Raw genomic sequence first — 15438 nt, 5'->3', positions numbered from 1 at the left:
ACATCTTTGGTACCAGATAGGCCCAATGTTTATGCAAACATTTCTTTTTCGAGTTCTATTGAAAGATGCGTCTTGTTTAATGTTCGCGTGTTTTACTTTTTAATCAGATTTCATAAAAAGAAGCAGCGTGTAGACGCATAAATGTGTAAACCGTAAACTATTTAATGAAATCTACTTATTACTTTTTCCTGTTAATAACTATAATTAATTATTATGTATTATTGCACGAATGTATCAGTGTGGTGTTGGGAAGGGTTCCACTACAGATTTAGAATGCCATACTGTCCACACAATATAAGTTTAATTTATTAATTTGCATTTTTCTCAAGACGTTCACTGATTGAAACCAAGTAATTGCTAAATTTATCTACTGAATGTTGTTCTTCGTTTAAATCTGTGCCAGATTTTAAAAGTCTTGGCGGCGTTGGTTTCTTCCCATTACTTACTCATCGCCTTTCCTTTTATATCGTTCCCTTCTAAAATTATTTCAATGGCATTTTCCTCTTTTAATTTCCAGTTTACCCGATTATTATGGTAATTCCAGTCAAGCTTGCAGTATTCATTGCGAGGATATTTTGTGTACATTTTATTGTTTTTGTTTCATGCACCATTTTATTTTATTTATTTATTTGCCTCGTTCATATGATTTTGTTTTGTTTTTCAGTTTATTTTTTAAATTTTATTTTTTTCATCCATCCATCTTCAAGGCCCACCTTTCCTAATTGGGTTGTTGGGGGAAGCAGCTGCAAGATTGACTTCCAATGGTCACGATCCTCAGCTACCAAGCTCAGGTGTTCTGGTGGGACTCTCAGACGTGTCCACCCAAGGTTTTGGATATAGTCTATCCAGCGAGTCCTTGGCCTTCCGCGTGGCCTCTCACCCTCTGGCTTAGCAAAGAGGGCCTGTGGGAGCCTCTCTTGTGGCATTCTGACCAGGTGTCCGTACCATCGTAACTGTGATCTCTCAACACGAAAAAGCAGCGGTTGAGTATTGAGGGTTTCCCCTAATTGCAGAGCTTCTATATCTTGTCAGCCCCGCAACCCTCGATGGAACCTCATTTCAGCTGCTTGGATTCGTGTCCGCATTCTTTCGATCATTACCCAGCTCTCATGACTATAGGTGAGGATGGGGACATAGACTGTATTGAAGACAGCCAGCTTTGCCTTCTGGCTTAACTCCCGCTTCAATACTACCGAACGGCCAAGCTCCCGCAATATTGCGCTTGCTGATTCAATGCGAGTATCTAGCTCTACGTCCCACTTTCCATTACTCGTGAATAGGGACCCAAGGTATTTAAACTTCTCCACCTGCCTCAGTGGGGTTGCACTGACATGTAGAGTGCACTAGGATGGTTGTCTTGAGACCACAAATGTCCGTTTTGGCCACACTGATTTTCATCCCGGCTTCTGCACATACAGCTACAAACCTATCCAGAGTCTGCTGGAGGTCATCTGTGGCAGAGCTAATCAAAACTAGGTCATCTGCAAAAAGCAGACGTCCAATGCCTCGGCTGTGCTTATCAATCTAGTCCATAAATACGATGTGGTATCAAACATTTGCGAGACTAGCTCTGTTTACGAGAAATTACTTTATTTATCTACGTTTACAAACTATTACCTTCAAATAGTTCCCTTGCAGCAATACAGCGCTCCTTCCACTTCTGGAATGTGTCCTGGAAGTCTTCTTTTTGAAGCGTGTCAAGCACCTTCTGCGATTCGCGCTGGATCTCCACAATGGTGTCAAAACGGCGACCATTTAGCTGGATCGTCATCGTAGGGAAGAGGGCGAGGTCCGCAGGAGCCAAATCTGGCGAGTAGGGTGGGTGCGGAAGTGAGATCATGTTGTTTCTGGCGAGAAACTCACGTGTGAGGAGAGCTCGGTGACAGGGTGCATTGTCGTGGTGAAACATCCAGTTTTTCAAGCGCCACAGATCCGGTCGCTTTTGCCGAATGTCCTCCCTCAGACGCCTTAAAACCTGGCAGTAGAACTCGCAACTGACGGTCTGGCTCCTGGGGATGAATTTTCGATGCACAATGCCGCGAATGTCGATAACGACGATGAGCGTTGCACTTGGTCGAGCTGGGGACCTGCCTCGCCTTTTTCGGTCATGGAGATGATGGGCTCTTCCACTGTGAAGACGGTTGCTTCGTCTCAGGGTCATACCCGTACACCGAAGTTTCTTCACCGGTATTGATCCTCGACATGAAGGACGGGTCGTCCACGGCACGCTGACGGAGTTCTTGACAGACTTCTACGCGGTTTTCCTTCTGCTCCTGGGTCAGCAGCCTAGGGACGAACTTGGCAGCAACATGGCGCATGTTCGAATCAATATCGTGATTATTGCCTGGATTGTTCTGTATGACACAATGACAATGGCAGCAATGTTGTGGAGTATTCTCCGACGATCCTCATGCACAAGTTGCCGAATGGTTTCGATTTACGGAGGTTGAGCTCGTTGCAGGTCTTCCTGATCTCTCATCGTCTTCCAGTGATGTTCTTCCTGAGGCAGATTTGCCCAGTTTCACGCAGAATTTCACGTTCGCTCTTTGTTCTAACTTGCTGTCCATGATGAAATCGCAGACGTGGTAACACACGTGATCAGAATAGCACCAGTTGCACAGCTCCCGATTTACACAGAACGATGTCTTTTGGCACACTGACTTACGAAGGTCTGTGCTCCCAGTGACTGTGCGTGCAGCCTTGTACTGCAATCTATTGGCGTATTACAAAACTAGTCTCGAATCTTTTTGATATCATCTCGTATCATGAAAAGGAGGGGTGACAGAACACACCCTTGGCGGAGACCAACGGAGACTGTAAAAGGTTCAGAAAGATCTTCGTTGCTCCCAACCACACCCCTCCATTTCTGGTCATCTTAATTGCTCTTTCCTGTTTACCCTGACACAAAACTCCGGGCATTCATACAGGGACTTGCGATATAGCTGCTTAGGTCTATCAGCGTTGATGGTAGCATTTAGTTTCTGTAGCCGTAGAGTGCAGACAACAAGGTGGTGGTCAGTTGACAGTTCTGTCCCTCTCCTCACACGAACGTCCAGTACTGAGGAAACTAGGTCTGCTGAAACTATAAAGAAGTCAATCAGAGATCTTTGTCCAAGTGTATCCCTGTACCAGGTATACTTATGGACTTCTCGGTGCTGAAAGAAGGTATTCATTATGGACAAGCTGTTAGTATAGCAGAAGTACAATGATTTCAACCCATTCGCGTTAAGGTCGGGGTCTCCGTTCCTCCCAACCACACCCCCTCCATGTCTGGTCATCTGTTCCAACATGTTCATTGAAGTTACCCATTAGCAGGATTGGTTCCATGTCTGCCACTCTGTCCAAAACAACATCCACTTCCTCTAAGAAGGCAGAGTATTCTGACGATGCATAGGCTTGCACAACAGCTAAGTTGTGGTTTTTCACCTGGAGCCTTAACACTCATACTCGGACTCCCACCAGACACTACTGGTTTCACTGCTGTACTCGCGGATAGTGGAGGACCAAAGAAACTGAAGTTCTTATCTCAAGACTAAGCATGGAAGTATTTACCGCATCCCTCCAATAAATATGGCTGCGTCTCACCGGGTAATGAATTACATCTGGCACTTACAAGTCATATAATATTTTTTATCCAAGAAAAACGGGGGGGAGGGAAGCATCCATTATTTTATGCCAAATAGGCAAAGGCAAACTTTTTGCATATCGAAATTTAAAAAAAGGTTCGCAAAAAGCTTATGTTTCAGAGTATGTCCTTTGCCATAAAGAAATAAAATGAGAAGCCAAAAAAAGACTTCAGTCGACTCCCAGAGTCGAGAAAGAAAAATGCGTTACAGGTTGCCAACCTTCCTCAGTGGAGTTGACAAACAAAATGATTAGTCCAGGAAATAACTCGTATAGCAACACATCCCTTATTAGTTCAGTTTACAAACCAGTTCCCTCATAAGTTTTCCCATTTTTGGGAAAACTTATGAGGAAACTTATCCTCTTAAAAACTTATAAGATGATACTACTACTACGTGTGTATCATCTTATAAGAGGATATATTTACATTTTTAGGCAATGTATAGAACTTGTTGCTTCTATTCGGCTCTATTGAAATATAAAGTGTAAAACATTAGCATTTTGTGAAGCATTCCAAAGTCATCTTCCTTATGGCGACTACCAAATACGCATGATCAAGACAGAATGCAATTTAGTGTGTGTGTGTGTGTGTGTGTGTGTGTGTGTTTCAAATTTATATATATACGAAAAGTAGAAAGATTAATATATATTCAAGCCGAATAGCATTCTGTGCCTTCGAGGTATTCTTGGCCTGGTTGGTTTCTGTTTTGAGTTGGATCGTAGCTGACAGCGAACTTAGAACTGTAAGATATAAATAAATGAAAAAGTAAATAAATGACGTAAAATAGAAACAAACCGATATTGGATAGTTGATGAAAGAATAAGATAATAAAATGATCTCTAGTGAACAAAAAGTGCTGTGAAAATCCCCACGGAGGAGTGAGATTTTCTGATATGGTTAACCCGTAAAGAATGATGAGACGTGGGAATGGAAGAGAATTTTCACAGTCCTTCGTTTCCGTACAGTAACCCCCCCCTTTTTTTTTTACCGGAATGTACAGCACCATCTGAGTCCCCCCAAATTTTATCCGGGCTCCGGAACCGACATAGGCTGACGAATCAGGTCTATGGCTGGGTCAATATTCCTGGCTTTAATCCGTGTGTTCAGGGGGCCGGTTTGCCTGCTTGCCGGATGAAACCCCCCAGATAAACTGGCGGAAAAAACCCTGCTGTCCACGCACAAGACCCGCTAACTTGACTATGGCTGAGGAAGATCCTTAAGTTCTTCACGTCGTCGACGGAAATCGAACCTAGGACACTCCTTCCCCAGGCATATTGGCTGAGAAGCCACTAGGCTAACCGCGCGGACATTTTCACGGTGAATTGGCCGTTGCGAGCAGGCGGTCGTCTTTGGACGACCGCCTGCTCGCAACTAATTATGTACGGTGGGTGGATGAGTGAGTATAGGGGACGATAGTATTCTCTGCACCAAACAATACGCCTGATATAAATATATACTCGTTTATATGCAGCGATTTAGTTCATTATGTGTATTATGCTTGATTATTTGTGATCTTTCTTTATAAGAGAAGTTCATGTAAGAACTAATTTGAAGTTGAGTCTCATCAAAACGAGGCTGCATGCAAGTGCACGATCTTTGAATAATCCTCGCATTCAATGCCAACTATTATCAAACTACTCTCAATCCGAACTTCAACTTAGCATGCATCCAGTAATTACGCTACATTTCAATGTTCTGTTGAGCTTGTCTCAAAGGCCGTGTTGCCGGCTGGTAGATATTAATGATCGAGATTAAAAGGCAATACGCGCCGTATGGTGTACTAGAGTAAGGTTGGACTAGAAGCTAGTGAGCTGGTCAGGTCTTCTATACTAAACTAAAGTATGAACCTTCGAGATTCATAACCGGACTGTTTGGAGTTACAGAAGCTATTGAAGTTATTAGCTATTACAGCCGAAACAGTGAACACTGAGAGGCCAGCATGTTATGCATGCGTTAATTCCTTGTATTTTTCTGGTTTGCCTCTTTCGAGGAGCAAAAACTCTGCATCCAGCCTACGAGATGGCTATGAACCTTATAAAAGCTCAATTGGGGGGGGGGGGGGGCTCAGCAGCAAACGAGCATATCCACAAACAGGTATACATAAATGAAACTAATTCACACAACTCAAATTTGTTCTAAATAAGCGAATACTTGAGCAGTGAACAATACCAGACAGACTGAAACCAGTCATAGATGATCTTAGTATCATTAACTGCCTTTCATGATGCAAGTTAATGTCTTGTAGCGCTTATTTCACACTTCGTTCATTTTCTTCTCATTATATCGCTCCTCTGTTATCCAATAGAGCAGACTGCTTGTCTTTCTACAGCGTAATCGTTTATATAGTTTGCAAACAAGCCTTGTTGGTTCTAATTTATTTCTTATACATAAATATCTATTCGAAACAATAGCTGAATATTGTATAGCACGGCCAGACATTAACACACTGTGGCAATTATGGATTTAGGGCCGTATTCCGGGATAATTACAAACCACTTTCTTAAGTAATAATGTCTTCAAGTCGCATCGTAAGTGATGAGATTAGTACACGGTGTGTCCGTAAATCACATTTTAACTTCTAATAGCTTCTCAGTTGAGTCGAGATATAGGAAACGGGTTCTGAAGACGTGCTGACTGAGCGCAGGGAATATACGCACACTATTATTATTTTGAAATTATCCATTTGCGCCCTTCTTGGGTAGATAACATAGCTGCCGAGCATACAGAGCACGAAGCATTGCTAAAATACCAGCATGTGTATGAAATGATGCCAGTTCATATTACTGTACAGTCTCCACACTATGATGCCGTTTCTTGCACGTGATGGTTCATTATTAATATCATCAATGGTTAAGCGGCCACGACGACCCTTAACCTTGCTCCTATAAGTGTATTTTTTGGTATGTAAACGCGTGTGTTCTCCTCGCCGTTTTCCCGAATTGCTGAATCCCAAACCCTGGCATCCCCCTCCGTATGAGACTGATTAACTCGCCTTCACATGAAGGCCCATATGACCAAATTATCTTGTTTAAGGGATAGTTTTCATTGATTACAAGTTAAATGAATTCTGCACAATCTTCATACTTGGTGTGTACTGCGGATGGTGAGAAAGAACAGATACCAAGTTCGCATAATAATGTGAAAATTTTGGATTATTAACGCGAGTCTCATCCACGAAAGACTGTTAGCTTGTTACTCACCCATACTGGTATCAGTACGGGTGAGCTTAGGGTTAGATAACACATGGAAAACCTGCTGTTGAGAACAGCGAGATTCGAATCTGAAGAGCGTTAACCACTCGGCCAACCAGGCTGGCATCGTTTTTATTCTTTTTATTTCATTGCAATAACAGAGGCTTGGAAGATGGATTTCATCTTTTTATTAATAAAATGATTATGTAATTTTCACATCAAACATGTAATCCTCTAATTTTTTTTTAATGGAACTGCACATTTGCGCAGAGGACCTCTTTTTTCATGGGCCTCAAACAGTGATCAGAGCCGAATACCGTTAAAATGCATGCCTAGCTGAAATGTTTCGGTGAATGTTATAACGAATGTTACCTCACTGTTCCTGTAAACCAATTTCACGACGAGAAAAATCGGAGTACTTGAAAACAAAAGAGAATGAATTAGTTCGTCAAATTCATCAAAAGATGAAATTCATAATCGAAAATCTCTCGTCTCAGGAAGACAATCTTCAGATTCCGTGTTAACTTTTAATCCGCTTTGTGTAACCGCACAGCAAACATAATTTTTCTTGTACTTTCTGATTATCCTGACTAACGAAGTTCTATTTAGGGATGAAGGACAGCAGGATTAACTTTAATTCTCTCTCTCGAAATGTTATTAAATAATCATATTTATAAGGCTTTACCGATAATGCATTGGGTAATATGATGGAAGAGCTCCAACTCGATAATTAAACACGATATTTGTCATCAGAGATTTAATTTGTATTAAATCTCTGATGACATCATCCTCTCTATATGAGTTAGAAGAGAGAGAGAGAGTTTTGTCTTAATGCTCGGATCTTTTTATTTTTTAGATTCTATGCTGGAGAATGTAATCATGCAGGATATTAACGTGCTGAACCTTCTCTCTTAAGGCCTAACAGCACGTACACTTTCTTTTCTTTTAAAGCAAACCATCAGTAATTACAATCAGCAGAAAGGATTCAAAATATTTTGGTGCAGAACTTGTTCGACCTGACTAAAGTAAGCGTGTGTGTCAGCGGGGATAATTTAGATTTTATCTGAAATCCATACGCATCATACCTTTGTATGTCACAGCGTTTAATGAAAAGCTGAGTACATGAAAAAAAATCACTCGCTCAATGAATAAAGGAATGAATAACCAGTCTTCAGCAAGTTTAATGCAATAAAAAATTATGCATCTGGTTTAACGCTCTCATCAGAATTCACACCATCATAATACTTAATACTCCTAATACTTAAGTAAACTGCAGGGCGTTATACAGTCAGCCTTTTCCTGAATCGCTATTTACGCAGACTGGAAAGCTTTCGCTACAGTCTGGTGGGTGTTCTCCGTCTGGTTTGTCTGAAGGGAGGGAATCCTAGTTAAAAGGAGAAACAAATCTTTCCACGTAAGAATGGTGCACTCAGCTTCAGCCCTTGTAAATCTTCCTTTCCGTCATAAGCGGGATTTGAACCCAATCAGACACAATGCATGGCTCATCTAAAGTAATCGTATTTAAAACTCAGAAAACAATTATTTTGAAATTTGTTATCATTTTTATTAGGATGCTTCAACAATTTCTTACGGTTCAAGAATTAAAAATATAAAAAAATAAGTTTAAAAAAAATACTGGGAAGAAATTTTGTAATCGAGTCTGAAGATTCTTAGGCTGCTCTACGAGTTATCTGAAGTCCTTTCCACGCCATTACCGTCCATGACCTGTCAAGCAGGTCATGGACGGTAATGCTTACGAAGTAAGCATTACCGTCGGTATTGCTTATGTTATGTTATGGACGGTATTATGGACGGTATTGCTTACGAAGCCTTAATTTAGGATAAGATGGCTAGATTTTTCCAATTCCAGCGAACCTAAATTGGAAAAAATCATTTAATGCCTTTTATTATGACAGACAAGTTCCGCTGACTCATTAATCGAAATTTTAACAAGTGCACATACTCAAAATTAATGTGGTTTCTGCTGTTGAGTTTTGAGCTGCGGGATTAAAATATTACTTAAATCAATACTAAAGTGTAAATCATAGAAGAAAGAAGTTCCTCCAATCGGCAACTAGAATCGAATCTATAACCATCTTTCTGAAAAACGTTACAAAGGCAATCCATCAGAATAATTTGTCTATAAATTGCGTGTATTCTCTCTATCCAGTTTTGGGAATGAAAAACCAGAGTTTGCTGGAGTAAAAGTGATGGCATCTCCATACCTGGCTTAGTTGGCCAAGTGGTTAGCATATGCACTCCCTAACCAACTGGCTGCCGGTTTAAATCTCACTGAGTATTCATGTTCGTGCTTTGTCTTTAGATGAGAGATGAGTTCCATTGACCAGAACCTCACATGACTACCCGCTTATTGGAGGTCTGAAGTGGCTTGAAAAGGTTCCATGTTTAGTTGATAGAGCAGTTTCTGGACTATGTAAAAATGTATTAACAATTAACAAAAATAGAAAAAGTAAGCCCAACTCCTCCTACGGTAATGATAGTTTAATGATTTTTAATTATAGTTTTTAGCGGATACATTAACCGATTGGTTTTTGAAAAAAATACTGTAAGTAGACTTCCAAATGTTCGATTCGAATTCCACTGTACTTGTGAAAATAAATATAACTTGTTTCAATCAGAAAAAAAAATCGCTATAAATGTTTTAAAATTTTCAGATGAAGACAGTGGGGTGTCCGATACTGAGGTTCCAGGCTTATTTCCCATGAGCAGTCATCCATATTTCGAAACGATGGTAAGCTAATATCGGCTTTCATTGATTATGTTATATAAATTTAGAATTACATATAACAAATTTATATATAATAATATATAATTTATATATACTTATATTATTATATAATATTATGATTATTATTACGGGCAACTCCAAGGAGTCCTTAGACTCATCGAGGGAGACCCTAACATCATGTCAAGAACAACTATTCAACATCCACACAGTATCTATCATACTTTGCCTTGAATTCATTCACAGTCATGGTACCCACAACAGAATCTAGCAGCTTATTCCACTCATTTACCACTCTCTCAAGTACAAAATCTAGCTCTAACACCCTTGCTAACCACACTCTTTCCCAGTTTCCATGGATGGCCCCTAGTCCTCCCACGACCAGTCCTGTTCTCAAATATATCCTCTGAATTAATCTTATAGAAACCCCTTCAGTAATTTGAATGTCTCAATCATATCATCCCTTATCTCCCTATCAACCAATTTCTGAAACCCACAAATCTTCAACCTGTTCTCATAAGGTTCATTCCATAGACCTGCTATCATCTTGGTCACTCGTCTCTGGATCCTCTCCACCTCCTCCCCATCAAGAAGAAACCCTGGCGCCCATATCTGGACACAGTAGTCGAGATGGGGTCTTATCAAGGCTCGATACAGAGGAACAATAACTTGCTTGTCTCTGCTTGTCAAAATATTCTTCAGTAACCAAGTGATTTGATGAGCTGATTTAGCCACTTTTGCAATGTGCCCCCCTAAACTTCAACTCCATATCCACCGACACTCCCAAGTCCCTGGCCTCATCAATCTCCTGGAGTGCAGTTCCACCAATGTGGTATACTGCTGCTAATCTTTTCACCCCAAAATGCATAACCTTACACTTTGCCACATTAAATTGACATCCATTCTCTTTAGCCCAGTCCTCCAAACTATCCAAATCATCCTGCAAAATTTTGACATCCTGAGCATTCACTATTGCTCTTCCCAACTTTGCATCATCGGCAAATAAATGAACAGTTCCTCTCAGATCCTTTCCTATATCGTTAATGAACAAATATAATGCATATAATAACGTAATTCATATTAGAATTACTTTATTCATATTTTAATGGGCGTAATTTTCCAATGCAATAAAAATAAATATTTATTGCATTGGAAAAAAATAAAAATAAATATTTATTTTGAGCGGTTCTTTCCCTCTCCTTTTTAAATAACAGTGCATTTTGTAAGGCGTTACTAGCATAACGGTAGTCAAAATTCAGCAGGCTCTATGGTAACAAATTTACAGTTGTATATTCCTTTCATTAAACACGTGGCTGCCAGAATGAAATCCTTTTCCTTCTCTACGATTGAAGTTACTAATATGCGACTCTGCTATGATGTTGCTGTTGTGTGGGATTTCCTCAATTTTCCTCATCCGTCCCTTAGGATGGATGAGGAAAACTAGGGGAATCCCACACTGTAGATCCGTCTGTGTGTTCACGGGCCGGTTTGCCTGTTCTGAGGAACGAAAAACCCGAGTTTCCTGGGAACAAACCCTTTACCTCCTTGTGAGACCGGCTAACTCACCTTTAGTCGAAAGAGACCAGATAGAGGTTCCTCAACGTTATGGACTCTTCGACCAGTAGAACATTACCTTTTTGCCTATTAGAGGCGTTGAAGTACTACAAAATTATATTTTGTCTGTCCACACGAAAATACTAGTGCTTTACAGTTTTTTAACATGACAAATTCCCCCCCCCCCCACACACACACAATATTTATTGGGTGAATGCCACGGAAAGATCATTCTACTTGCTAATGAGACTAATTTTATACGTCGTACATCACGAGGAGTTTAAAAATAAAGACATCAGCAAGCCGATGTCATATTACTCGCAGATCACGTACAAAAAGAGTAATGGTTTCCTTAGTAAGTCCCAAAAGGGGAATTTATCAGTGGGGCACATGTGGATTTAATGTCTCCACGGCTGGCTGTGGTGCTGGTTTGGAATTACCACAGAATGCTAAGAGACGGCTAATATGTGTATGGATTATGTTCTTCTGGTCAGTTTGCCTGTTTCGGAGTGAAAAACATCCACCCCCCTATGATAGCAGCTAACACCTAGAAAATATCACTGATTTTTTTTTAATTGATCAAATAAAGGAATGGAAATCGACATCTCAGACAACGTGCGAAAATGTTCTCAGAGGTTATCGCTGGTGTCAAAAAATTATTTCCGCAGCCGTCAAGATGAGGTTCGAAATAATAATGACTGTGAATTGACAGTATGACTTCTTTGTTGAGAGAGTTTTCCGTGAAGATGATAATTGTCCACTTCAAAGGGCACGTGTCCCCACTTAAAACTAGGAATAACGTCTTATGAAATTTGCGGATGTTTGCCTTTAAACGTGAACTTCCGGAGCTCTCCCAATATTCGGATCTTATCCCTCCGACAAGTGAGATCTAAAAGCTTAAACCAATCTCCTGAGCAGAATTTACGGAATTAACAGCGGAACACTCGCGTGCACAGTTTCATACTTAGTTGACATTTCGTGGCTGTTTACAGATTTCTAACTAGTGGCTAAACTTTTAACGAGTAAAATTAATATTTTTAGTGATAAGCAATCGAAGCGTAATCTAAAGCGAGCCAAATACTTAGTAAATCTGCGGAGCATTTTTTTGCTTTAAGGAAATGAGAATTCTTCTTCATTGCTTCCATTTCATCTGTTGGAATGGATTGTCGGCTCGCTCACAGTAATAATGCCTGCGGATTAAAACCTTTCCAAAGTGCGATTCGCAAGAAAACGCGCTTCTCTTCGCACACAGTCTTTCCATTTTATGCAGTTCCGAAGTGTGGAGTTCAACAACCTTACAGTGTGCTAATCTACTTTCAGAATATTTTATAGAAACTCAGTCATCTTGTTCTGCCTCTAAATCTAGCAGTGGGTCTATTCATACGCCGAACATTATTTTTGCAAAGCATTAAGATATCGCAAATTTGTTTAGTAATAACGACACTTAAATATGTCAAAATGCGATTCACAATACATCTGAAGGTTAGCGAACTTATCTCGAAGTTGTTTGCTTTAATTTAGTGTTTTGGTTCACAAGTATGAAAGAGAAGAAGATATCTAACTTGAGACCTGGTGATTCCAGATAGTTGATGGGGTCTGAAAAAAATTGGACATTGGGGAGCAATTAGGTGGGCTATCAATTGAACCGGAATGAAATCTGAAAAAAAAAAAAGGATGATGCAGAAAAGGGAGAGAGAATTTATGATAATCGTTACGCTACTATGGATCATGTTCCAACTAGCTGTTGAACGTTTTCCCGCTTAGTTAGAAGTAATTTATATTTGACAAGAAATCATATGCTTGTTTAATTTTTTTAAAACATCTATAGCACTTGTATATAGAAGCTGCTGACTTTATATCATTCGATTTAGCACATTCTATAATGCAAAAAACCGTATTTGCATAATGGAATTACATATATAATTTACTTTGTCACTAAGTAAAAACTTTCCACAACTAACTCTGATCGAGTATTTTAATAATAAAGTGCTGCACCTTTTTTTACTACTTGAATATGGAAAATATATGATTTTATGCATTGATCGCACCTTAGTATCTTTTAGTTCTGGTTCCTACTGACGAGACCTCAATGTTCGAAACTGATCTGGTTAATGATGCAAGCTTTTGATGTAAAGTCAACAGCCTTTTTATACAAGTAGAAAAGTCGTGAGGCTACTTCATTCACGAACTACTTTTGCTTACATTTGGGTAAAGGATTAAACCAAATGAAATTTGCCAAAAAAACTTCAGTCCAAGTAGTGGTAATAAATAAGAAAATGTTCTGGGAAAGTAATGGCGGGATTGCGATTCTGGTGCGCTGTCTGAAAGGCAAAATGCCATCATTCAAGCTCCAAAATGGAGAATATGCTGCGAGTTTCAAATATTTATGGAATCGACTTCTTTTTGATTTTCAAGGATCAGTGCTTGGCCCATTCCATGGGATTATCATAGTAGGTGCTTTAGAAATATTTCTTGTTTTGATTACACGAGAGGACAGTGTTGCAGTATGTTTTGATCCGCGGTTTCATTAAGCACTACCGAACTTTCTAGCGTTCCGCAAAACACATTGCAGAAAGCAATGTGCTCACATGCAAAGCATATTCATAAAAGTGAAACAGCCGCCGTAATGGGCACCACATCGGGACACAAAATGCCCCTATGAATTCCTCGTAAACAAATATCAGACGCATTCATTTTACACCCTCCATTTAAATATTTAAAACCATGCACTACCACTTTTAATAGTTTCCGATCTATCTTCCAAACATATCAAAATATGCTCTCCTTCCCCCAATGTATTTGTTGACTATCATCTTCTCAATGACCAAATGTATGGCAAAAGGTGATTCTTCTTTTATTTAAGATCACATCTCATAGAAGCTCAGACCAAAGGATGGTTTTCTCCTCATTCACTCGCTCATTTGACCCTAACTTCTCACTCCATAAACCTCTCTTCTATCTATCTTTCCATCCTCTCTTACTCTAAACCTCGTTTTCGAAATTTTAATCTAGTTCAAACTAATTCATCCATCCCCGTTCAGATCATAACGTTGTCAAATGACGGATCATCTGGCTGTTCAGTGCAGATTTCGTTCGTCAGAATTGCGACTTACCTTGGTTTGTGTGATTTTGGTGAATTTTCTGTGAACTTCACAGAAGGCTTTTTAATGTTTGCTTTAAATGAATTGGAGCATGATTAATAAATAACCAATTCTTGTTTCGTATGCACAGGACAGAACGTCTGAAGATATCGAAAATTCTTTATGGCCATCTGGAAGAATTCCGTATGTCATCTCCAGAAATTACAGTAAGTCATCCAAACTTTGGCTAATTAAATAATTTAATACAACCAATGAATGTAGAAAATGCTGAGTTTTAAATTTATCAAAAACAGAATAGTTTTAATGAACGTTTTGCGAGGGCGAGGAAACCGAACTAATCTAATGATAGCTGCAAGGTTAGGCTTTGATATTGATGGATAGATAGAAAGATGGTTGTCTTTTCGCATCTTGTGAAATACAAATTTCACAAGATGCGAAAAACTGAACAAACTGGCAAACGGAACTCTCCACTTAAGTTATTACATTTCGAATAGCGAGAGGGAAAACGAAAGAAGAATGTTTCAATTGAATTTTCTAAACTCAGCAGCTTTCTATTTAAATTTTGTAAATAGGCGCCTTTCCCTTTTTTTTTTTTATATATTTTTGTCATATGAGACAAGCTATTAAGTACTCATAATATCAACTTCTCTCCCCATTCCAACAACCTTCGCCATAAGATTTCCTAATTTCAGTTGCAGGAACCGCTTTACGAAAATATTAAAATGAACAAACGCAATCAGAAACGCAAATGCATTACCTTCATTTCTCCTTCACGACAACCTAATTTTTGAGTGTTGTATTGAGGAATGAGCCTAATCTTATTCAATTAAGATTAGGCAGTCATGAACACGTCTTTGTACGCAAACACTTCTACTTCCATACTTGTTCAGCGGTTGTAAACCCTTTTAAATTCTGCACGTTTTGCTTCTCATTGTCGGCTTTATTTTCCAAAATGAATAACAAAAGAAGCTCTTTCTTTGAATAAAATCTATATTCGTCACCCCACCTCCCCTCATCCTCCAAATAATTTTTAGCAAAACAGGATTGGCAATTTTGGATACTCGGCTATACGAGGCTTTGACTTTTGCCTTAATGAATGCACTGCAACTCGGTAGCCCAAAAACTATTCTTAAATGAATAAAACCAATAAAATATTTTAATTATTCAAAAATCATCCTGGAAATAGTGTTCAGCACGTCACTCGCTTTTATTACTGCTAAT

General features: G+C 39.4%; 1 protein-coding gene across 1 annotated transcript in view; it reads left to right on the top strand.

Annotated features, from left to right (window-relative positions):
• Nucleotides 1–15438, top strand: part of LOC150095818 (hatching enzyme 1.2-like) — a 71489-nt gene that overhangs the window by 14482 nt on the left and 41569 nt on the right. The window contains exons 4-5 of the mRNA XM_090409359.1: nt 9492–9568; nt 14348–14423. Of these exons, the coding sequence (XP_090265485.1) occupies nt 9492–9568; nt 14348–14423 (153 nt within the window). The remainder of the gene's footprint in view (nt 1–9491; nt 9569–14347; nt 14424–15438) is intronic.

This window comes from Typopeltis vanoorti, chromosome 19 (genome assembly GCF_054136105.1).
Source record: "Typopeltis vanoorti isolate ZY-2024b chromosome 19, IOZ_Tvanoo_1.0, whole genome shotgun sequence".
In the NCBI taxonomy this organism is placed as follows: Eukaryota; Metazoa; Arthropoda; class Arachnida; order Uropygi; family Thelyphonidae; genus Typopeltis; species Typopeltis vanoorti.
This window is presented reverse-complemented; position numbering and strand designations above follow the sequence as displayed.